This window comes from Ictidomys tridecemlineatus, chromosome 5 (assembly GCF_052094955.1).
Source record: "Ictidomys tridecemlineatus isolate mIctTri1 chromosome 5, mIctTri1.hap1, whole genome shotgun sequence".
In the NCBI taxonomy this organism is placed as follows: domain Eukaryota; kingdom Metazoa; phylum Chordata; class Mammalia; order Rodentia; family Sciuridae; genus Ictidomys; species Ictidomys tridecemlineatus.
Genome location: NC_135481.1, coordinates 39,642,770 through 39,667,600, shown reverse-complemented (window position 1 = coordinate 39,667,600; position 24,831 = coordinate 39,642,770). Strand labels below are relative to the sequence as shown.

General features: G+C 51.6%; 2 protein-coding genes across 6 annotated transcripts; one reads left to right on the top strand and one right to left on the bottom strand.

Moving 5' to 3' along the window:
- The first annotated feature begins 1,284 nt into the window (after positions 1–1,284).
- Positions 1,285–4,533, top strand: Inafm2 (InaF motif containing 2). Its single transcript, XM_013360114.4, has one exon. It carries the CDS (start codon positions 1,896–1,898, stop codon positions 2,355–2,357), a length of 462 nt encoding a protein of 153 aa, XP_013215568.2. The 5' UTR covers positions 1,285–1,895; the 3' UTR covers positions 2,358–4,533.
- A 4,907-nt stretch (positions 4,534–9,440) lies between these two features.
- On the bottom strand, positions 9,441–18,524 carry Ccdc9b (coiled-coil domain containing 9B). 5 transcript variants are annotated; one of them, XM_040274100.2, is made up of 11 exons: positions 18,368–18,524; positions 17,462–17,575; positions 17,056–17,233; positions 16,337–16,486; positions 16,121–16,246; positions 15,285–15,484; positions 14,936–14,994; positions 14,339–14,392; positions 14,152–14,242; positions 13,546–13,588; positions 9,441–13,462 (listed from the first exon to the last, which is right to left on the bottom strand). In XM_040274100.2, the coding sequence occupies exons 3-11, from the start codon at positions 17,122–17,124 to the stop codon at positions 12,920–12,922; spliced, it is 1,335 nt and encodes a 444-aa protein (XP_040130034.2). In that variant the 5' UTR covers positions 17,125–17,233; positions 17,462–17,575; positions 18,368–18,524; the 3' UTR covers positions 9,441–12,919. The 5 variants fall into 5 exon arrangements, with proteins under 5 accessions (XP_040130034.2, XP_005316457.2, XP_040130033.2 ...); XM_005316400.5 differs by having other exon boundaries at positions 17,056–17,163; XM_040274099.2 differs by having other exon boundaries at positions 15,432–15,484; positions 17,056–17,163.
- Between the last annotated feature and the right edge of the window lie 6,307 nt (positions 18,525–24,831).

The window sequence follows — 24,831 nt, the reverse complement described above, 5'->3', positions numbered from 1 at the left end:
TGGTAGAACTACCCTCCATCAGCACTCACCAAGTGGCCCAGATAGAGGCTCAGTTCACCAGCACACTCAACTCTGGTAGCTGTTTGACTTCTGTGGGAGGAGGTGGTAGGGCAGTAATAATAGAGAGAAACTCCGGGGTCTGGAAGTCAAAGGTTCCTGGAGAGGAAGGGAAGTGGGAAGGAAAGAGGGGACCCCACAAGGTCAGAAACCAGGTCAGACTCTCACTTGCAGGAGCTATAGTGAGGGTTCTCTACAGACCCCCTTCAGGACCACAATCCTTTTTCACATACACACTCACACAGGCACAGTCTCCTTCATATATTCAGATATCCAGGAGGCAGTCCATACAGCCAGTTCTGAGAACACAGGAAATAGAATTCAAGGAGGAGGGAACCTGAAATTCTAGAAAGTCTCACAGAGAGGGAACAAGGATGGGGAAGGAAAAGACACAAGCAGGTGGAAGGATAGAGGGAAGCACAAAGAAAGGGGCTAATGAGAGTCCCAACTTGGAGAAGGGTTGTCAGCACTCAAGGGGTCCAAAGAACAAGCACAAACCCCACTGCTTGGCCCCTGGCCTGGAGCCAGGGAAGACAAATCTCACATTGGAAGGGGACAAGGAAAAGGGAGGACAACCACCGAGGCTCTGAGGCCAAAAGAGGATTACGGAAGGGAAAACCTGGAAGCCACACTCCATCAGTTCAGTGAAGCCCCTTGGGTTCAAATCAAGTCTGGAAGTCTAAAACCCAAAAAGCAGGACTTGGGACTTGTAGTGAACTTCAAGACTAGGGTGGCAGGAGAATCTGGAAAACAAACTCAGTCCTGGAGGTCTGGGGAAGTCTGGGCAACTTGGCTTAAGGCATCTAAGAGGACAGGGAATTGGGAAGATGCCAATAGGATCCCCAAGCCCAGTCGGCCCCTAGGAGAAGGAACGCGACCAGAGGTGGCCTCGGTGAACGCTCCAGGTTCCTTGGCTGCCTATCCCAGGCGTGAATCTTGCTCTTTAGGTGTGAAGGGGCCTGGGAAACCAGTTCGGAGATACGTGGAGCCATGCGCCAGCCGAGAGCACGAAAGTGGTGTGACCCGCGCGTCGCAGGAATAAACTGAGGCCTGGGGTCGCGAAACCCGGGCCGCTATTCCACCTGTCACTTCGGAGCCTGGGGCGGAGCGGGGAGGTGCTAGAGTTGACAGTTCGGCGCTCCGACCGCCCCTCCCCGCCCCTCTGCCAGTTCCTCACTCCGCCCCAAACAGCGTCGTTCCCCTTTTAAAGAGGCGCTACGGTCTTGGGTCCTCCCCGCACCAGCCCGCGCGGGGCGGCCGCGGCGTCGCTGCTTTAAGAACCAGCCTCCCTTAATTCTCTCTTAACTGGGCGTCCAGGCGGGGGATCGTTGCGCCCGACCGCAGCCCGCCTCCCCACGCAGCGTTTCCGGACCCCAGCGTCGCCCTTTTAAGAGGCAGCCCCCAGCACAGCTCTCTCCCGCCCCCTGTTGCCGGCGCGCGAGGCGGGGGAGCCGGGTTGGAGCCGAGCGCGCTGTCCGCGCGGCCACTGGAGACCGGGCGGCTGGCGGCCGGGCAGGCGGCGGTGGCGGAGCGCGCGGCGGCGGCGGATGGGGACGCGGAGCCGTGCGGTTGTGGCGGCTGTGGCTGTGGCGGCGGCGGGGAAGCAGCTGACGGGCCGGCGGCGGCGGCGGCGCTGGCGGCGGTGACTGGCCCAGGCCCCGGCGGCGGCTGCAGCGACGCGGTGGCGGGCTGCGGGCGGGCGGCGTGAGGAGCGGCGGCGGAGCGCGGAGCCGCCGGGAACCGAGGGCGCCGGGCCGCCCCCTGTCCAGTCCTCGCAGGCCGCCAGGCCCCCTCCAGCCGGGGCCGTGGAGCACCGGGGCAAAGGCCGGGGCCCCCCCATGAAGGAGCGCGACGCGGCCCCGGCCGAGCGGGGCAAGCCGGCCACCTACACCGGGGACAAGAAGGCGAAGATGGCGGCCAAGACCAACAAGAAGTGGGTCCGGCTCGCCACCGTGTTCGCCTACGTGCTCTCCGTGTCGCTGGCCGCCATCGTGCTCGCCGTCTACTACAGCCTCATCTGGCAGCCGGTGGGCGCCGGGACCTCGGGGGGAGCAGCCGGCCAGCCTCCGGGAGGCTCCAACGCCACCGGCCCGTCCGGGACTTCGGGGGCGGCGGCCGCAGGGCCCAACAATACCAGGTCGTCCCGCCGCGAGGCGCCGCGCGACGCGCCCCCGCTGCAGGCGGCGCGGCTTGCACCCCCGGACCCCACTGCTGACAGCCCCCTGGCCCGGCCGCTCGAGCGGCCGCTGGGGCCTGACGAGGATGAGGAGGAATCTGCAGCAGCGGCCGGGAGTCGTTGAACCCCTCAGCGCCGGGGACGGTGGGGAACCATCCTCCCCAAGCCCAGAGGCTGGACTTTGCAGCAGGTCAGGGCGGGGAGCCCTCGGGAGTGACCCCTACGGGAGCGAACGCCCCCCTTCATCCAGATGATCTCCTGCTCGCCTCGGGAATGGGTGGCCCGCAGCCAATGGACCACGATTCGCCGATTCGCCGGGACTCGGGGTTTGATCTTCCCAGGACCCCGTGCTGCGCCAGGGCCCTGAGCCATAAGGGGGATGGGGGGGAGGGGGGGGAGATCCTAGTACTGAACCCTTCTGCTCTGGTGTATCCTACATGCAGGGTTACTCGGGCTTCCCCACACCCCTAGAAGGAGGGAGCTGTAGGGGCTCTTTTTTGATAAGCCGAAGCTCTCAAAAGGGAAGAGGGCACCAAAAGTAGTGGAGCTCAGGTACGTCAACCTAGTTGCAGTGGCCAGACATGCATTTAATTTATAGATCCCTGTACATAGTTGTTGACATATGCACTAGAAACTATAATCACATAGAATTCTATGTATCCTCCCACACCCTGGGTAGCTACTGACTGATGGGGTCCTGCAAGGGCTATTTGCTGGCCCCCAAAGTGCACCTAGCCAGAAAGGCACAAACAGCTTTTTTCATCACCCACTCTTTCCCTGTTGCCCTCCTATTTCAGAAAGATAGGTTTATGGCGTTCTTACACAAGAGTATAATCATTCTTAGACCGTTGACATGACAAAAAAACCTTAGAAGTGGAAGCAGTTTAGGGAGGGTGAAGAATGTACTGATCCCCTCCTCTTCCCACCCTAGTGCCCCCACCAAAGTGGCTTCCTGTTGCAGCTCTGAGTATCTGGATGTGTGCCAGAGACAATGGAAGGGAAAGAGCAGTGCCATTGTGCTTTAATCCTGAACTTCCCCTCCCCTTCTTTTTGAAAGAACAAGTTGTTGTAAGTAGAATGTCAGGAGTTTTATTTAATTATTTATTTTTCCCCTGCTCCTCAAGATCTTGTCTTGTTCACCTTTGCCTTCCCTCTTTCCTGAGCCTGTAGCAACAGAGCTGCTCCACAGTTGGGACAAAATCTTGTAAAACCAGAGCTTTGATCATGTTCTCTGGTTTTGAGTTAGACTGCAGAATCAGAAAGGTAGGCTTCAAACTCAGGATTGTGCTTACTTACTGTGTTTAAAGATTGTGTTTTGATAGCCAGCTAAGAGACCAGCTATGGGAAGATTGAATTAGTTTACCTTTCCTGATAAGCCCCATTTAAACGCAGCCTATAATTTTATAGAGGAGGTGACAAACATCCAGAGAAATGACACATGTATGGCTCTGGGGCAGCAAGAATTATACTTCCTCAATTTGGATTCCATTTCCTTCTGCCACTTGCTTTTAGGCAGTTGAGTGTGGGTAGTGACAAGATATCAGACCCCTTAGCGTTTCCTTTTTGGGAAATGAGGCACTTTAGAAAAGAAAACTTATCCACCTGAGTCCTGAAACAGTTTGTCTTTCCATTTTTCTGGCCTACCCTCTAGTTAGCGCTTATCCAAGTTTACAGGACAATAGCCTTGCTTTAAGCCATGTCCTGTTGTGGGCAAGAAAATAGCAACTGAGCTGTTGCAGCCTACTGGCAGGCTGGTAACTCCCTGCTGGTAACAGCCTGGGCTTAGAGGAGGTTTCTTAGCAGCCAACTAAGACTTCAGTCATTAGGAAGCCTATGAGGCTTTTTTAAATTTTTGGTGAGAGACTGGGGTAAGAAACATAAAATGCCACTTTATAACTTCAATAATAGCCTGTAATTTATATTTACTGTGTGAATTTTTAGTCCTATATTTTAATAATTTGTAAATTGATCTCTTATTCCCAAGAACCTTTTGGACTCTCAGAAGAACATCTGGAGTCTAGTCCCCTGTCCCCCTAACCCTGCTTTCTGGACTGTTTAAATTCACTTTGGGATGGATCAGAGAGTCCAGTGAGACCACTCGTGGGTCCAGCTGGCCTCCTGACTCTTTAAAGCCTTCACTGGAATTGGGACATTTGCTCCAGCCCTAGCTGTGAACATGACCAGAGACGTTATTTATAATTCAGCCATTCAAAATATACCTGTACTCAAAAAGTCCTGTATATTTTTTAAAAGTTTTATTTTTCAGGTGAACAAAAATACATTCTAAGAACTCTGCCTAAGCCTGTGTAAATCGATCATTTTTCTTATCGACTTTGTGGGAAAGAGTGGAGGTGATCTGAGATGTGGCATATGAGTGGTGATAAATAGGTTTAGGAGAAAAAAGCAATTGTCTTGCTGTGCTCAATGCCCAATGGCTTGACCAAATTGATTCATGAAGGGTGGCAGACTCCATCTTAGTCAAGAAGCAATCATGGGATCAGAAGAACAGTGGTATCTAGCTCAACCACCTTTTGTTAACCTTAAAAAGGATGAAAAGATTTTGCTTTAAAAGGACTCTGAGCTGATGCCTGTCTGACAAAGCTAAAGGACCAGTAAGCATGGATATTAAAATTTATTGCAAACATTTTTTTGGACACAGTACTGAGATGAGGATAAGCTGCCTGATGGCATCACTGTTCTCACTGGTAAACCTCTAGCCCCTAGGTAACTCAGGCAGGAAGTGTTAACACTAGGAAAGACAAACTGATGCTGCTTCACTACTTGGTCAGAGCTTTGTCTACCGCTGAGCCCAGTGGCTGAGAGGTATAGGTTGCTTCAAAGGTAAGATTTTCCTCCCCTTAAAAGCAAACAAAAAAGACATGTGGGTGAAAAGCACAAATATAAGGGATTAGTTATGCTGCAAAATACATGGTAAGCAATTGAGCTCAGCTCATTATTAGACAATGCTACCCGGTACAAATCCGGAGTGAGAAGCCAGTGTTGGTGGGGCCCCCTGAGGCCTGTACTTCACCAGAGCTGTTGGGGGGTAGCCACTGTGCTTTTACATCACCTTGTAGTCTGCAGGGAGGCATGGAAAAAGTCCGCCCTTCCTTTATTTCCCTCTTCAGCCTACACAATGGCTTTCTGTGAGAGGGCTTGGTAAGGCAGAGCAGAAGGGGAGTGAAAGAGTTTCCAGGCTCTTTTGAGTCAGCCCCTCCTTTCTGCAGATGGTGACAAGTGGTTTCTGCAGCTGCACATGGCTTCACACATTGGGCACAGAGAGAGTAGTAGGTACAGCAGGAGTCTACTGACAGATTAGGACAGGGCCTGGTTGGCTGGGAGCAGTGGTCAGAACAGCTTTTGCTTTGCAAGAGTTAGAAATGAGCTAGAAAATCATTCATTAGGTTTTAAGCCAAGGAAAGATCTGTGCAAATGGGGTTATTTTCCTTCTATTCCTTTGCACTAGTGCTACTAGGACCATTTCTAGGTATTTGCATATATGTGCATTTATTGCCTGGCAGCCTAAATTTGAAAGAAGAGAGAATCCTTTTTTGCAAAGGAAGTTCTAGAAGGTATAGGGTCAAAGAACGCTTTGGGCTGATCTTGTGAGAGTACCTTTTTTTCCTCTATCAATATTCAGGTGCAAAAAAAGTGTTTCTCTGAAGTGTTAAGTATAAGAAATATTTGTTTTCCTAGCAGCTGAAGATTTCTACATGGTATGAGACCATGGTTTTGAAAGATTTTTTGTCTACCTTGTTTTTCAGTTTTCACTGGGGAATTCTAAGATAGTGTATTTTTTAGTTGAGTATTTATATCCTGTTTTGAAATGCTGAATGCAGAGCATCTACTTGTTCCTACATGTTTCTTTAAGGAGAACTAAAAGGTCAGGTCCCAAGTTTCAGGGCTACCACAGCTATTTAAAAGGGTAATAATTGTCCTCCCCTTCCTGTCTAGAGAGAATGGAGATATTTCTGGAATTGCAATTCAGTAACAAAAGGGCCAGAGTTGTACATTTTTTTTCCTCCTCCCTTGGTGGAGGAAGGGACTATAATGGCTTTGCTCATTTATTATTACTAGTACTTAGTTCCAAGCACAAAACAGTAGCTACTCAGAGTTTATTGAACACCTGGTTGATCGCTGTGTTGGATGGTATTGGCCCTAATGTCATTGTGGCATCCCTGGCATAATCCACTTGGGTATGTGTAACCAACCACAGCCCTGGTGCAAGAGGACCCCTGCAAATTTTAGCCTTGCTGACCTCTCTGGCCTCAGTTTATTTCCAAGTCAATGGACTCAGGCTTGGGTTTCCTATACTATCCTGGTGCCAGAAGTCTACTGTTATATTCTATGTGGTGCTTAATGGACACAATATAGGCTATGTGACCTATTCATTGTTTTCTCTGTCCCAGTCCTAATGATGAGTTCTAAAAATAGCTGCTCTGTTAACAGTTTTTTGTTTGTTTGTTTGGGGTCACATCTGTTTCACTATATAGCCTGTGGTTTAAGGTTGCCAGAAAGCCTATGTTGTGCTTTTTGTTCCCTCCAGTAGTTAATTAAACAGAAGCTTCCCTTTGCCACATACCCAGACTCTACAAGGCTGTCCATTCTCTGTCAGAAATAGTCCTGGCTCCATGTGGTACACTGTGCATGTGAACCCCCTCTGGTCAGTGAGGAACACTCTACCCAAGCCAGATTTCCTATGCCTCATTCAGTTCTAAAAATGTTGGTTAAGCTACAAGATGGGTGAAGAAAATTACCATACAGTTTATAATCATGTTCACAAGTGTCTTCCCTTGCTAAACTGCCCTGTTTTCTTAATTTAACTAATCTGTTTTTGCAATAGTTTTCAGTTAAATAACAATAAGACTCCAACTAATATCTTAAGAGATATTTTTCATAAACCACTATTATCAAAACAAGAACTATTTATTTGTTTATACATTTGCCAAGTGAGCCACAAAAGTCCCGAAAAGAAAAAAAAAAAAAAAACTTGGTTCAATAAAAGCAATCGTGTTAATCACCAAGGATTTCCTTTTAAATTTACCTTTCTCTGCTCCCTCAATGTTCATATTGATTAGTTAATGTCTCTCTGACTTGTGACCTGGAGGCCACCAGCCCTCTAAGCTCACTGCTGGTGTCCTGAGCAGTATTTAGTCAGAGTAGCCAATCTTTTGAGCAGGCAGCTCATGGCATCACTAGGATCTGAGTGGGGAAGCAGTGTGTTCTTGGATGGGACCCCTGAACTGCAAGATAGGAAACCTGGGGACTCAACAGTGGCATTTGTCAAGACCCCTTGACTTCTCTTTTCTGCCAGCCAAAGGGAACCTCATGAGAGCAAAAGGAAGTCAGAAATGTAAAAGGGCTTTGACATCTTGGAATAAAAAAATAGTGTATACACATTTCAAAGGAATGTCTGGCCCACTGGGTAAAATTGATGCATGGAAATAAATATGAAGGGGTATGTAGTAAACATGACACCAGTGCTGAGACCAACAACATCACCTGAGAACTTGGTAGAACTATGACACCTCAGGTCCTATCCCAGACCAACTGAATGAGCAACTCAGGAAGTAGATCCCAGCCTTCTGGTGTTTTGGATTTTATTTGTTTGTTTTGGTACTGGAGATTGAAGCCAGGGGCACTTTACCACTGAGCTGCATCCCCAACCCTTTAGATATTTTTCATTTTCAGGCAGGGTCTCACTTTTTACCCTGGCTGGTCTCAAACTTGTGATCCTCCTGCCTCAGCCTTCCAAGTGACTGGGATTATAGACATGTGCCACACTGCACCTGGCCAGTCTTCTGTTTTAAGCAGCCTTCTAGGTGTTTCTGATGCACACTGAAGTTGGAGAACTGCTATCCCAGTCTTTTCCTCTGAGTCTGTAGCTTAGGGTTAGGATATTTCTATTTTGACAGCTGTTCATCAGTGTGACTTATGACCTTTTGCTTTGTTGAAGCCAGTTGCCCTGCTGGGGGAAGAGGAAATATTGTGTCCCTGGAGTTTGTAAGAAAAGGGAAAAGAGCCTACACTTTCCATTATTTTTTGACAGTTGCAGGAGAACTTGCCCTGGAGAGCTTGTTAAGAAGGAGGCAGAGTCCTCCTCCCTCTCCCTCAAAGGTACTGATGTGTTTGCCTCACCTCCTGCTCTGGGGCCTGCCGTTTTTCGAGCCAGTCCTTAAAAGGAGCAGTGGGTGCCACATTTGTCCTTTCTGTGCCAGGTCTGTGCTATTTCACTTCCCTGGCGTCAAGTGGATGCTTAATGAGAGCTGTGACGTAGGCTCAGCAGACTTGTTGAGAGAAAGCAGCTTCGCCCCATGCTTTCTGCTGGCTCCTCTCATTGCCTTTCCCAGCCCTGAGTTCACCCCTGCAGGGAGGAGTGGTCATCCATCAGCCTTTCCTCATAAACCCTGATAACTAACCCTGGTGCAGAAAGAGATGCTGGCAGAATCTGTAGACACTGATAAATGACATAAGAGACAGAAGTAAAATGGTGTCTTTAGTTTTTCCTATTACCTTGCCCCCCCCAACCCCCACCCCCAATTTAATCTACAAAAGAAAAAAAAAACAGCCATGTGGAAATTTTGCCATTTCCTTATTTTTATTGTTATTGTTTTAATGAGGTCTAGTATCATCTTTCCTCCTGTTCCTGACCCTGAGGACACAGTCAGATGTGGAGTTGACAGGTGATCAGACCTCCCAGACTTGCATCTTGTTAGATAGCTGGGAATCTCCTGCTTCCAAAGATCCCCAATTACCTGTTCCTTGACCATAAGAAAATGAAGTCATACTTCTCCTTTGGGTGGCGAGTTTTAACTCTGTGAGGCACAGAACACACTCCCCAAGGGGGTTAGTTTCTGGGGAAAATATTAAAGAAATTAAAACTGTGATATGAATTTATGAAGTTGTTCCTAATATAAACAGCAGAGGAACTACTGTAGGCCAGAGAGCTTATGTGCAGAGTTAAGGGGGAAACTGATAGAGCCAGTCCATGAGGACAAAGGACTCTGTAAAAGCAGGGACTTTTGGTGAGGCTTTTAACTCCACCAGACAACCCAGGGGATTTAAAAAAAAAAAAAAAAAAAACTGTCCTGAAGGACTGGATAAATGTTACAAACCATGCCTCATTTGCCTGAGAATCCATTGGTTCCCAGTGAGGAGGAAGGTAAAAGAGAAAGTTAAAGGAAAGAGAGAACAAAGGAGACAGAGATTACACCAAATAGCCATTTTGTTTATTCAGCAAATTCACTGTGTGTCTCCTATGTGCCAGGCCACTGCTACTTGAGTCGCTCCTGCATGCCAGGTATATTTTGCATGCTCTTATCTTTAATTTTCTCAACAATCCTTCAAGGTGGATATTACTAGTCTCATTTTTCAGATAAGGAGACTGAGGCTTTTAGAAGTTACAATTGGCCAAGGTCACCCATCTGACAGATGACAGGCCTAGGGTTCAGATTCAGTCTATTGCAGGGCAAGACCTGTGTTTGTTCCACTCCACCACACTGCTTGTCATCAAAACATGTACCTTTCTGGAAGTCTGGTCTATTGTATTCCCCTTTTGTCAAAGTGAGATGGGCCCCAGACAAAAAGGCCTTGGCCTCTCCTCCTCTCCTTGTTTTGAGAACTCTCCCTGCTGGCTCCTTCTCACTTCTGTGTATCCTCCTTGCTCAACTCCTCCAGCACTATACCCCTGGGTTCCTGATAACCTTTTTTCTTTTTTGTAGTGCTGGAGGTTGAATCCATGGCCTCAAGCATGCTAAGCAAGCCCTCTTATCACTGAGCCACATCCCTAGACTCTGATGGACTTTCACTTTTGAAGAGTAGTCTTGTCTGGTGGTTGGAGAGGAAAAGGGCATCCTAAACGAAGGCTCCATCAGCCAAGCCATTAAACAAAGGAGCTAGGAAAGGATACTGTCAGCTCTCCAAGGCCTTGAGGGCTATGGCGGGCTGCCTAACTACACTTCTCTCCTGCCTAACTACACTTCCCTCCTGCTCCATAGCTGGTTCTATCCTAGAGCAAGAGGGGTGGCCGCTATAACTGTCGCTTCCTTTGTCACAAAGAAGAGAATTCCCGTTTCAGGAAAAGTTCAGTGATTTTTACCTGTACTACTACCTTCTAGATGAAGATATCTAACACTAGTATCTATTTTCTCTTACCCTTAGGACATTCTTCCTCCTAACAGCTTTCTGGACATTACCTTGTGGAAAGAATTCTGCCTCATGTCCTCATAGCCCATCTGCCCAGCTTTCTCTCCTGCTTAGGAACCTTTTTAACTGAACCAGAGCTCTGCCCAATTTCAACATCCTCATCCCATGGTCAAACATGCTTTGGTCTATAACCTGAACTGAAGGCATATCTGTACAAGTATTGGTGCTTGGGAACAAATTGTGATTCTTAGAATTCAAATTCTCTTTCTTGAATTCTCTCTCTCTCTCTCTCTCTCTCTCTCTCTCTCTCTCTCTCTCTCTTGTGTTGGGGATTGAACACAGGGTTCTATGTATGTTAAACATACACTCTATCCCTGAGCTACATCCTCAGTCCAGAAATCAAATTCTTGATTGCAATAGTTTTCAGACATCTGAATTCAAGGGCTCTGCCTAAACCTGCTCTACCCAAGTCCCATTCTCTGGGAGTCATGGGCTCCAGGACTTGTGCCACACTCCAAAGTCATATAATTGTGACTAGGAAAGCAAGAGGAAAACTTGAGTTTGGATACTTCACCCTTGGCCCAGGTACACCCCACATGCATAGGAATGTTTCCAAGCCTTTTTAAACTTCCATTGATCAACCCCACACCAACGCTTTCACCAGCTTCATCCCATCACATTCCTGACCAGCTGCTTCTTGGTGTACCAGGGAGTTGACACTGCCCTCTAAAGTATCTTCCCAGGAGCCTCTGTTTCCCACTGTACTCTGAAGCCAGGAAGCCCCCTCCACCTGGTAAGGGTAGCATTCCCCCAATCCCTACAAAGCCAGTAACCCATTCTTAGAATCTAGAGGTGGCTATGGCCCCCAGTCCTCAACATATTTTATAGTCCAGACCCTTGCCACTTAAAAGGTACGGTTCAGGAGCCAACAGCAGAGGCCTCACCTGGGGCCTATGAGAGGTGCAAGCTCTCAGGTTTTCCCCAGACCTGACATTAGAATCTGCATGACTCTTCACATGAGAATGTGAGAAGAGTTTTCTAAACAGTCAGGAAGAGATACCCCTTTCTGAGTAGGCGGGCTGGGAGTGAAGCCAAAAGCTAGTGAGGAAGCCTGAGCTAGGACCCCCCAGTTCAGGCCTCACATATAATGGTGGAGTCACCTTGGATATGATCAGGAGTCTCCCTAGAGCCTCAGAAGGCAATGAGAGGCCCACAACCCTCCAGAAAGGAATAACCATGTAGGGTCAGAGAGGAAGGAAGCAGAAGGGGCCACGGTGAGATCCAGGCATGAACTCAGGAATAAATGGCGTGTGTCACATAAAAAAGAGAGGAACACCTGCCTCAGCCAAGCATAGATGCAATGGTTCTCTTTGGGCTCCTACCACCATTCTTCCCCCAGCACTGTCAGGCACCTACAGCCAAGAACAGCTCCCGCTGTTCAGCCTAGAGCTGCCGGATGACTGAGTTGCAGAGTCACTGTCGCCCACCGGGTAGATTACTGGTAGAGGGTGCTCAGGAAATGTTCACTGAATTGAAAGGAAGCCACAGCTTGTGCAGAGCCTGGATAATTCACCAGACGTGGGCCTCCAGGGAGGGGTAGGAATGGAGATTAAGTCAGAAAGACAAGTCCTAATGTCCGTACTTAGCTGGAATTGTGTTCTGTCTTTCAAGTCTCTGAGTCCACGGTGGTGAGGTTGGGGGAAGAGAAAAAGAAAGAGAAGGCAGGAAAGGACCCCAAGATGCAGGGCCAGGCCCTTGCCTCCATTCAGAGTGCATGGGATGTCTGACCTGGGTGTTGAAGAGGGGCATGCCTGCTAGTGAGCTCTCCCACCTGCTGTGGGCACAGGAGGTGGTCCCCTGCCCAGCCCATTTCACTGCAGAGAGAAGACCTTTTCAGACACCTTCCTTTCTCTTCCCAATCCAATCCCTGTCAGCTGCAAGACCTTCCTCTTTCTGGATCTCATCCTCCTTTCCAGGAGAAACAGGAGGCTGGCAAGATTCCCCTGGTTTGGCCATCCCAGGGGTCTGGGACTTGGGTCACCTGGGTGAAAGGCAGGGGTATGGGAAAGGGCTTGAGCCTGAGTTGGCTGTGACAGTTTTGAGGCTACCTGGACCTGAAGAGACAAAAGCCTGCAGCTGGAGAGAGCAGCCAGGCCCCAGGGGACAATGGGGAGTAAGAGAGTCCATTGCTGGGTGCTACTAAGCTTTGCTGTCTTGCAAAGGTAGGAAAGACTTGTGGCTTGGGCAGCAGTAGGCCCAGCCCAGGTCAGTGATACCAGCTTTAGACACCAGGCACCAGCTTAGGAATACACCAGGGGTTGTGCCTGTACATGAAAACTGCACAGAGATGTGTACATCCTGTGCAGGGAGGAGGCAACTCCTTGCCCTCATAAGATGGCCCTGCCACAGAGTTTGCCACACTGCTCAGTCAGACTGGCACAAGCTCACTGGCAATCAGATGCCCATCATGCAGAAGACTCTCAACTGAGTTCTTCCCTCCTCTTCTCCCCAGCCTGGCTCCCCATCTCCCATGCACTATGCTCAGCATCTTCCTGAAGGGCCAGGACCTCCTGTCCTACTCCTCACACCTGAGCCTCTCCCCCTTTGACCTGTTCCTCTGGGGGCCCTGCTTCTTGATACCAGTCTCTGTTGGGCCCCTGCCTTGCTAGACTTGTCCTCTCTGGGCTCTAAAACCCCGGTTCCTTTCTGTGGCTCAGAGCAAGTCTGGACATCTAGCCCAGACTGCTGGGCATTCCATCCCAGGGGCTGCTGCTCAGAGCCATCTGGCCAGGACACAGAACTCTCCTGGGCCTCAGGCCTTGGACTGAGCATACAAATGCTCTCTCCAGGCTCAGGACTGCTGGCTCCTCCTAGAGAGAGGTCAAGGGGAGCCAAGTCAGTTTCTTCCAGAGAGCAAGGGACTGAACTGGCTGTGGAGGCTGCTGAGTCCCCTTGTGGCCCCTCTGGGGATGGCAGGGTTGGGCTAGTTGCAGGAATCCTCTCTAGTCGGCCTGGCTCTGTCTCGCTCTGCTTCTGTTCACGCTCCTCCTCTGCACTGGATGTCTTTCTGGAGCTCTGGCTTCCCTGAAACAAGAGAATAGCCTGGCTGGCTGGCAAACTCAGGGATTATGTCCCCAGCCCACCCCATCCAGTCTCCAAGTACCCACTTCATGACTCTGCAGCTCCTCTTTATCTTCCTTCATGTCCCACCTGTAGGAACAGAGCATGTGGCAGGCCCTATGCGAACCCTTACCTCATTTCACATCACCCCAGCCAGTGCCCATGTCGCCCAGAGAGAAGCTAAAGCCCAAGGTTCTCAGAGAAAAATCAGACCCAGAATAAAATTCCAGAATGCTTCCCTCCCAGTTTGGCTTTGTTCCCCAACTCCAACCATTTCCCCTAAATGCTACCCACCTTGGCCCCATCCTGGGTCCCCAGCTGCTGTTTATGGCCAAGCCTGCTGTACCTTAGTTGCACACCTTGAATTCCTATGGGGACTCCAGGCATGTCCCTGCCTGCACTGCCTGAGAAAGGCACTCCTCACTTCCCAGGGGAAGGGAGCTGCTGTAATTACTGTGGCCTCCCTGAGCACCAGGCTCTGTTCCTGCTGCCTCTGCTGCTGGTCTCTCCTGGTATCTCATTAACCTGCAGCAACAGCAGCCAGCAAGGAGGCAGGGGCCCAGGGGACAGAACAGGCACCTGGATCCAGCCCTGTCCAAGAAGTCAGGACAACTAGATGCCTGCTTTGATTTTTGTCCCCTGCTACCTATTACCTTCGGGCTCTGCCAGTCAGCCTTTCTGTTCCTCGGGCTTTGCTGACTGTGGCTATCGCCACGGAGGGTCTGCCAAGCTGTCCACCCCGACCTGCAGGAGATGGTCCACAAATTAAGGAAAGAAGAAGGCTGAAGCAATTGGTATCTCACCAGCTGATGGGATCCTGCTTCTTCTCCCCCAACTCACCTTTTCCATCAGGTGGCAATGGTGGGGGCTGTATCTTCCAGTGGGTCCTGGGTCCTAAAGAGGGACAAAGGAAATGGGGGAAAGGGTGGGGCGATTAATGATCAAAAGCAGAAACACCAGTTCTTCTAGTACCAGGAAGTTACCAGTCCTGATCCAGTTGTGGGTTTTCTACTTCCCCAGAAAAGCCCCCACCTGGCCTCCTGTGCTAGTTTTGCCACTTCCTGGCTAGATGACCTGATTGGCCTTTGGGGGCCCCAGCCTCCTTGTACATAGCATGAGGGCACCAGAAATCCACAGGCTGTTTCTGCAATAGGCCAGGGGAGGACCAGTCAGACTTTCACCCAGTATAGACTGAGGCCTTGAAAGACCCCAGTGGAGGCAAGCTTCCACGAAACCTCCTCCAGGGGACTTTGGGGCCAGAACCAGCAAAGCTGTGGACTCAGAGGACAGTCGAGGAGGTCTGATGGTGCAAGAGAGGAGGAAGATATCCTCCCATGCTTCCTTTCAGCTCTGAAAAGAAGTAGGAAACCAAGAAACAGAGAAAAGGAGGAGAGTGAGAAATGCCAAGGTGCAGGGGATGAGGTGGGGTTGGCTCACCCCTTCTGCCTCCCGCCCTGGCCGAGCCCTCGTCCCTAGGCTTGCTGCAGTCCTGTAGCCTGTGTAGACAGAGGAGGGAGTCAGGTTGCTGGTGGCTGGGTGAACAGAAGTTGCTTCAGGCCCCATACTAACACAGCCTCCCCCAGCCCCAGCCCCAGAACTGAAGGCAGCAGGGAGATGATGGGCCAAAGAGAGAGGTGGGGGCACCCAGTACCCACATAAGCCCTGAGCCCAGGGCCTTACCAGAGGGCCCAAGCAGGATCTCTCCCTCCAAGCAGCACCCACACGTAGCCCTACCCCAGCTCCATTAGCATGTCAGCCCAGCAAGATTTGCAGCCCTGCCACCCACGTGGGCTTGGTCTTGTCCAGGTCCCACGGGCGGCGCCAGTCACCCTGTGCATCTCTGTGCCGGGCAAGGCGCGCCAGGTCAATCTGCTCCCGCTCCTGCTTCCACTGTGCATAGTCCCAGCCCACCTCTGGGGGCTCCCCCACTGGCCTTCTGGGAGCTAGGCCTGGGACCACGCCGGGACTCCGGGGTTCACGAGCACCCTGAAAGGAGAAGACACTCAGCCCCAGAAGTGGGGTGGAGAAGAAGCAGGAAAAAGATTGAAGTGGTTGTCTGGAGGGTCCACTAACCCACTCTTTTCTCAAGGTTTCCACGTTCCCATGTAAAAATTAGATTTGTTCCATCTCTACTAATGTGCCATGGCCATGATTTCCATCCACTTGTTAGATATGAGTTTGGGGAAAGTAACTAAACCTCTCTGTGTATCATATTCTCATCTACAAAATGAGGCTAACAACAGCACCCATACATAGGGTCCTTGCAGAGGTGTGTAGAGTGGCCCAGGGTGGGAGGGACATCCAGAGGCTCTGAGCAAGAACGAGGACTAGGGGCTGCTGCCACCTAGAGGTCACAGCTGGCACATGGCCAGTCTTCCACACCCTCCCGACTGGCCGCCACCAGCCAGACTAGATAGGGAGGGGGCTGGATCTCTGGCTTCAACTGTCTCTCCCCCCAAATCCACCAAAAGTAGAAACTGGCCACAGAAAGGATGGAGGGGCAGAAATTCTCACAGGTGCTACCTAGGTCATATCCTGCTGATGAGAGTCTGACTCAGCTTCTTTGCCTCCCCCAAGTGGGGACTGTTACATTCATGACCCCATCCTTTCTTGAAAATGTACCTTCCGTGAAGAATCTGAGCTGGTGGCTATCTGCATGGAGGGGCTGTGGCCCTGGCTTGCTCCAAGTGGCTGATCTGTCCCCTGGTTCCTTGCTCTGGCAGGCTTTTCACTTACGATCCGTTTGGCCTGGAGAAGGTGAAGATGGACAGCATGGAAGGGCCAGGGACAGGAGACTGCCCCTACTCTGAGGTCTGGATGCTCCCCACACCTGCTCACCTTGGCTTTATTTTCCATGGTCACGGCCAGCTCCACTCGTTCCCCCAAAAAGAAAGTTTGGTCCCCATCATCTTCATCCTCAAGCATCTCATGGGCCACTCCAGGTTTGAGGGGGCTCCTTGCCCAGTTTCTGCTGACCACCCGCTTTTCCTGCAGAATCAGGTGTCCATGCCTTCAGGCCACATGAGCAGTGCTGGGCAGGACCTGGGTGCTGGGTTCTTTAGGTATTTCCTAGGCTTGAGTTCTAGCCTGGGCCCTCCCTGGAATGCCCAGAGAAGCTGGTTCTATGGGGAGTTCACATGCCAACAGCATTAGGTTATCCAGGGCCCAGGGCCACCCAAGGCTCAAGATGCCACAATGGCTCGTCATCTTTGAGCTGGGAAATCCAGAGCTCTCAGACAATGCAGCTTTGTCCTTTAGAAACTGTTCCTGGCTTTCAACCCCAACTTCTCTGTCCCCCACTTCCTGCAGGGTTTTTAGACCTGGCTCTGGGGATTAGCAGAAGTCTGTGCTTAAGGCAAAGATGCAGGCTGTGGGGATGGGAAAGGCTATAGGGAGACTTCTATTAGGTGTCCTTTTAGCTTCGACCTGGACTGCATGAGGAGTTAATGGGTGAATCCAGAATGGTAAATAGAAGAGGGCCAGAGGCAGTTGTCCTCCCCTGACATGGGCTGGACTTCCTTCCTTGCCATCCTGCCCTATCTCCAGGGTGAGCTTACACCAGGAATCTGGCTGATGGTGACGGTGAGGCCATCAGGTCGGAGGAGCTCGGATGTAGTCACAGCCATACCCCCCTGCTCAGCCTGCCGACGGTCTTCCTGGATCTCCTGTGGGAGGGCTGGGGGTCAACACAGGCCACGGCCCCCCAGATGCACAGAGACACAGATGCTGACAGGCCTACATGAAGAGACACCAGGGGGACACCAGAGGGCAAAGACACCACATCACAAGTGCCTGAGACCCTGACCAAGCTTCTGAGAGGGAACATGTTCACCCCAACCCTGGTCCTGGGTCTAGAGACACATTCCAGCCTGCAGGGAGAGCCCGTCATGCAGATAGCCACCTTTTGGTCAGCCAGGGGCACCAGCCAAATTGGTCCTCTCAGCCCTGTCGCAGCCCACTCACCTGGTACCTACGTAATAAGGCTTGATTCTTCTTGCGCAGGGCAACTATCCTGCGATCCAGCTCAGCATCCTTCTCTTCTTGCTTGCTCATCAGGGATTCAGTTCTGTGAGGCCCCTACAAAGGGCAGGGAACCCACGCTCCTGACTACTGGGCCTACCCCACCTGTACCCCACCTTTCACATTTACCCAATCAGCCTTATTCTAACAACCTGGGAACCAGGCCCCAGACTCATAGTTCAGGCCACACATGAGGGTTGGAGTTAGGAAGGTGGTCCATAGAAGTCCCCAAGCCTCCATCCCAGTTCCTCCAGGGTACAGGTGAGGGTCTAATACTCATGACCACAGTGCCCAGCAGCAGCTGCCCCTCCCCCTGGCTCTCCAGGGAGCTCATTGCCGAGCAGCGCCTGGAATAGGAGTTATAAATGGCTCTGGCAGTGGAACCTGCCGTGACTGGGAAGCTGCCAGGAGATTTGGGAGGTCGAGGGGGGAGCTGTTTGCCTTCCAATCCAAAACCACAGATAAAAAGGGTCTTCTAGCTTGGTCCTGGGCTCTCAGGCTCTGGACCCCACTCTCTGGACCTAACCCCAACCCGCAGAAAAGAACCGCTCCCACGGGCCCAGCCCTCCAGGCCTGAGCCACTGGCAGACAAGGCAAAAAGGGGTATCTATGTTTTAGCCTCGGCCAGGGAGCCCTCCAGGGCAAACCATGTCCCTGCATCGAGATCCTGGGTCCCTCCTTGCCTGGCTGCGGGGTCTCTGTTGTAGCCAGTGCCCCTGGCCAGCCCGCTACCCGCCTCAATTCAGTCCTCTTCCTCCCAGGCCCAGCTGTCCCTGGAATGTAGCTACCTGGTATCTCAGCCCTCCCCAGCCCCAAGAAGCCCCCCGCCAAAGGCAAGGTGCCACTCACAGCTGAGTGCATGGCAACAGCGAGCACCAAGAGAATTCCAGAACAGCCCCGGGGGAACCAGAGCAGGAGGGAAGCTGGAGCCACCGGAGCCGGGCCTCTGCCGGCCTCTCCCTGCCGGCTTCGCTGCTCAGCACACGAGATCATGTTGTGATTACAAAAGACTCCTCTGGGCTCCCAGCCAGGAACACTGCAGCCGCCACCCCCACCCTTCCCCTCTCAGAGGGCGAGGACCAGGGCACTGGCAGACAGCTGGTCCTGCCCAGCACCTCTCCCCGCCCTGCCCCAGTGTCCCCAGACAGACTGGCGGAGACTTCTTTCTGGTGGGTCAAGCCCACACAGGAGGCCTTGTCCCCCAGGACCTGCCTTCACCCAAGGTCCTATGCTCCAACAGGACCCCATCCTGGACCCCACTGTGGACAAGACAGGTAGATAGCAGAGGCCTTTGTGCCTCACATTAGTAAAAGAGGCCTATGGGACACAGCCCAGTCCATCCAGCTCTGTGGTCTGAGCCCCACCCCCCCCCCGCACACCCCCCCATTACGATGCCTCCCCTGGCTCTCATCACTCAAAATGATCAAGCCTCCTAGGCCAACACGTACTACACATACCTAAAATGCTACCACTAGTCATTGGTCCCTTTAGGTTGAACATTGTCTTCTCTGTATTTCCCAGAAAAGCTACTCTTGGCAAGCTTCTGTATGAAAAGCTGAGCCTTTCTCCAAGGCCCTTAGCCTTCCTTTCTCCAGTTCCTCACACTGGGTCCTTCCTGGCCTTGCTCTCCGATGCTGACCATTTCAGCCTCTCTAACTCTAAAGGAGAACAAAGGCCTTCTGAGGAAAACCTCTCCTAAATCAACCTCATACGCCTAAGCCAGTGTCTCTGCCCAGGGACCAGCCTAATGAGCAGTCCCATCCTGGGACCTCAGAGGCCCAAGGCTTGAGGTGCTGGGGAGAGGGGTGGATGCTCTCTCTGTCTTAGGAGTGCCTGGCATCTCATTCAGTATCAGTAGTTACAAGGCACTAATACCCAGGCCCTGGAGTGAATGTCAGAAACCTCAGCATTCCCCACATTCCTGATTGACCAGGCCTCAGTTTCCCTAACCTCTCACCACAACTTGTCCCTTCTGTGTCTGGATCAAAAAGCACCATTGCCTTCTTTCTCCTCCCAGATCAGCCCAGGCAGCTAGAGGCCCACCTCTCCTCCCCTGGAACCACACTTTCAGCCCATCCCCTTCTCCATCACACTCAGCCCCTTTCCTGTTCAGGCCTTCACCCCTGGCCCCACCCCATCCCTGCAGCCCCAGAGTTCCCATCCTGCTTGCAAATGCCACTGTGCTCTTCCTTCTTTCCTGCCGGATGTTCCCACTGAGTCAGACTCAGCTACTTTCCCAGCAACAGTGACGCAGCCAGACTCCTCACCCTAGTGTGTGTGTGTGTGTATGTGTGTGTGACACACACATACACACACACACATACACACACACACACACACACACACACACATACTTGCTGCTTCTCTCACCCTTTCTATGTTCTGCCTCACACAGGCTGAGTTCCAGCCCAGCCTCAGAAGCCTCCAGAAGCCTCAACTTCCCATTATCTGCCCCACAATGTGTTGTTGGAGCTGGGAGACCCCCAGAGCTTGGCCTGGGAGGGAGACCTAATGCTCTCTACACTCTCTGGAATACAGGGCCCCAGAGCAGGGTTGGGGAGGAGAGATTTGGACCAAGGAGGATGAAGGCAAGGTCTTGATTCCCTGCTGCATCCATTCCCAACTAGAGTGGGCAGGCACAGGTAGAAATCCAGTTGCCCTACTAGGAGGGATGACCTTGCAGGGAGAGAAACCCCTACCCTAGAGGCAAAGGCTTAGTAGCCTATCAGGCTGGAGACCCATGTGTCCAGGCAAATCCACAGTCAGACAGGAACTTACTGTTGCTGGCCACATGCTTCCAAGTGTTACTCATACAATATGTCATGCCTCTGCGCATCCCCCACATTCTACCACTTTCTCTAGAACCTGCAGTTTTCCCTGTCTGCTATCCAATTGGACAGAGGTTGTCTGAGGGCAAGAATAATGTGCCAAGTCCTCAGGATCCCCAGGGCCTGGCACAGTGCCCCCTGCATGCTGCAGACTCTCCATCAGCTCCTGCAGAGTGAATTAACCTGTGCTGTCCCAAGCATTGCTGTGGATATGCTGTGCATAGGTTATGACTGTCTTTCTGTCCACATAGAATGCACACAGCCCTGAGAGCCAATGACTGTCAAAGCCCACTAAGAATGCTCTCCCTCTGTCCTGGGGAGAAGTCCACAGGAAGCAGGGAAAGGCAGGGGAAATGACCAGTGTGATGTTCCCAGAAGACCAAGTCTGTTACTCCCTGCTACCACTAGGGGGAAGCAGCATTACAAAGCCTGGCTTTGGATGAGGGAGATGCACATCCTCCCCTGTTTCTCCCCAGCATCTCTCAAGTCTCAGTCACCACCCCACTTGCCCCCCGGCCCACCTCACAACTCCATCAGACTAGAGAGGCCACACAGTTGTAGAAGTCACATTTTATTTACGATAAAATAGGCCCAGAGAGGTGAAGCCATCTGCCTGGGCCTCCATGCCTGTTTTTGTTGCAGATGAGCCTGGAAGTCAGGGCTGGTGCCTCCCTGCCCAGGGCTCCTTTCCCTGATGGCCCTGCAATGCTGTTTTGGCTGAGACCTCGCTCTTTGTTCTCCCTCTCTCCGTGGAGCTGGGCCAGTCATCTCAGCATCCCAGGACATGGCACAGGTCTCTGGATCACAGCTCTTTCCTGGTGGGTTCCCCACCTCCCAGACCACCGGCCAGCTCAGGCGACAGCCTCACCCCTGTGGCAGAGGGCATCTGGACCTGATTCATGGTGATTAGAACACAGACATAGAGCCAACCTGGAGACAAGATGGTTGTGAGATGCCTTCTCTCTGAGGAGAAAAGGGACGAGAGGCCTACTGGGGAAGAAAGACCTAACAGACCTGGGAGCACAGGTCTGGCAGGGGACAGGGCTACTCAGGCCATATTCATCCAGAATGGCTGTCCCTGTGAATAGCTGAACAATAAAATATCAGCACTCTAGTCCTTGCCCTTCTTATCCCTGTCCTAGAATGAGGCAGGCTGGCATGGTGTTCAATCCCTTCCCTCCTTACTGACACTGTCTCTTATCTCTCTGATTTTCCTCTATAAAACGAAGTACACATTTCTCATTGAGTCATTTGGAGACAAAATGAAATAACATGGTGACATCTATACCTGGAACAACGTGTGACACATAGCCAGGCTCAAAGTCGTTTTTTTTCCGGCTTCAGGTAACTTCATGGTAGCCAACCCTCAGCATTCATCAAGGGGACCCAAAGGATATGATTCTGCAATCTGTATTTGGGGTAAAAATGGGAGTTCATAACCCACTTGATTCTAATGTATGAAATATGATATGTCAAGAGCTTTGTAATGTTGTGAACAACCAATAAAAAAAGGGGGGGGGACCCAAAGGCTGCCTCCCCCAGCCCTTGGGGCCTGAGCACACTGAGGACTTCGGGTTATGGGGATCATTTGAGACCTTGGAGGGCAGGCCCTGAGGCACCCCCTCAGTGTTCTCTCTGTGCCTTCCTTCATGTCTCCTGCACAAATTCTGCAAGCCCAGGCTCCTGTGCCCTCCATCCCTCCAAGATGTCCTCTCTGTCTACTACCTTCCTCATACTCTGTTCCCTTTCAAGTCCCAGATTCTGACTGTCATCTCTTCCAGTCAGCGCTGGTGCTCCTGGAAGCAGTCTCTGTGTTTCACCTGCCTCTGAACCCCTCTGGCTGTTCCAGATTCACATCTTATTTTTTTTTTTTTAAAGAGTGAGTGAGAGAGAGGGGGACAGAGAGAGAGAGAGAGAGAATTTTAACATTTATTTATTTTTTCTTAGTTCTCGGCAGACACAACATCTTTTTTGGTATGTGGTGCTGCTGAGGATCGAACCCGGGCCGCACGCATGCTAGGCGAGCGCGCTACCGCTTGAGCCACATCCCCAGCCCCCCAGATTCACATCTTAGTACTCAGGAACCATCTTCTTGGCTGGGGGCTAAATCCTTAGTGATCCCTAGTGTCTCTTGCCAGCTCTTGGTGGGTGGGTGAATGTTGAAGAAGAGGATGGACAAGCTGGAGAGCCCAGTTACCACACTATCTCCTAATGGGAGGGCAAGAGAGGGGGCTTAAAGTACCTTTGCTACATACCCATTCCTCTCCCTATGCCTTATTAGGGATATTCCTGTCTCAAGAAACAGTCTTGACTAGTGGTTTGTGTGTCAAACCAGGCCTGGCCCTGGGTGGGAAGACCTCAGAGTGCATGAGGTGCGGCTACAGGGACCCGCCCTGGGAGGCTCCAGCTGCCAGGACAAAGTCTGGGCCCCACCTTTCCAAGAACACACATGCCAGAGTAGGGTGGCATCTGAAGGCAGGAGACAGGTTGAACTGGGAGCCACTCCATTTTGTTCTGTAGGACACACCCAGGGCTGGACCACCATGTGCTCTCTAGCCCTTGACTCAGTGGTAAGAGTGTGAAACTGGTGTGAAACTGAACCCCTTAGGGTTTCCCTTGTTCAGGCCTCTGTTATCTATGCAAAGAGGGCTCACAGTATTTTTCCAGAACCCTACATTATGACCCATCTCAGAGTTGCTGCCAAAGATTAAATGCTGTGCCTGTCAGGCCCTACCTGCCACATGCCATCAGCAGGGCACCTACCGTGTGCTTTGCATGACCTGCACAAGACAGAATACATGGGAAGAGGCAGGGAAGTGGTGGTGGCTTTTCTAAAAAGAGGACATCAGGTTAGAAAGGTACAAACCAGACTGAGGAGGTCACTGAAGGGCAGACTGAGGATAAAGTAGTCCAGGGGCTCACTGACAGCTCCACAACAGGGGCTGATGAGGTCATATGGCAGTTTAGGAAGCTGAAGCCAAAAAGGTTCAGTCAAGAATTTGTGGGGACAGGTGTGAGTGATGTTCAGACACGGCAGGGAGCTACTTGGGCCAGGCAGGGCAAAGGAAGGTCTAGGGAAGGAGTGAGCAGGAGAGTGTTCAGGAGTCATCAGAACTTTAGCATGGCTGTAGGTGGGCACAGAACCAAATGGCACTAAGGTCTCAGTCCTAGGGGTCCTTCTGGAAGCAGGGAGCACAAAGGGCTGGGCTGCATGTCCCCAGAATGCTCCTCCTTCTAGGCCTGGAGGGGGCAGGCAGGGACTAATAAGCTAGGCTGGGACAGACGGGCTTTATCCCTGCCCTATCATATGGACATAGGTGTGGGTGGGGTCACACCCTGTAGGAGAGAAAGGTTTGGCACAGTTTTGAGAGATGGAGAGAGGGCAGAAGCCACTTAAAGACTGAGGAATGGCAGGAAGCTGAGAAGGGGACTGAAAGTGGCTGAAAGGGTGCATTGGGGAGCTTTCTCCTGGTATAGATGCTTCTAGGCAGAAGAGGGTAACCAGGGCTGAGATAACAGAGGCCAAAATGCTAGATCTGGGACACAGTGGTCACCCTGGTCACTGTGGAAGAGAGAAGACAGCCTGAGAGTGGGGAGTGAAGCAGAGTGACCAACTGTCCCAGTTTGCTTGGAACTGTCCCTGTTTTAGCTCCAAAATGCCTATGCTGGAAAAACACAGTTGTAGGGACACTAGGATGTTGTGGGAAAGGAGGATGTTGAGGGAGGGTGGGCCCTGGAGGGCATGTCTCAGGAGTCCATCATGAAATGCCAGTGGATATCAGAGGCCAAAGATAGTGACATATCCAGAAGGCAGATGCCCGGTTCAGAGCAAGGGAAGGAATGATGGGGCCAGAGAGTCAAACAGGTCACCGGTGCTTTCACAGGCCCGAATCACACCTTGCACTCCCAGCTAACATTGGCAAAGCCCTCACGCCTGTGATGTCATTTGATCTCTTCTAGTTCTGGTGTTATTGGCTTCTCTATGGAGATCAGGGTCAGCAACCTGTCCAGGGGTCTCTGTGGGTGCACTGCGCCCTGCTGCGCCTGAAATCACTAACAAGAACGCGCTGCAGCACGGTCTCTAGCCCAGACCCAGGGCAGCCATCTTTGCCCTCGTACCAAACCAGGGAAAGGCACCTGGCTATTTGGCCTCTTCCCTGCTCTGCAGGACAGCTGAGGAGACAGGGTAGTCTGGTTGGCTCTGCTGACAGGTCACAGAGAAGATCAAGAAGAGAAGAGAAGAGAAGGCCTTCAGACCTTCACTGCATATCCTCACCCTCCCAAGACCTCCACCCACTGCCTCCACTGTCCAGGAGACCTTCAATCTCTTCCTGTCCTCCTCTCTCCTCTCCCTGATCCCAGCTCCTCACCCCTCTTTATAGTTCCTCAAATGGTTCCTCTTATTCCACCCAGTTCCCTTCTTCTCTACTCTGTGACTTTCTGGCAGGAAGATGCCACCTCTCTCTGCCAGGGAATAAGTCCAAG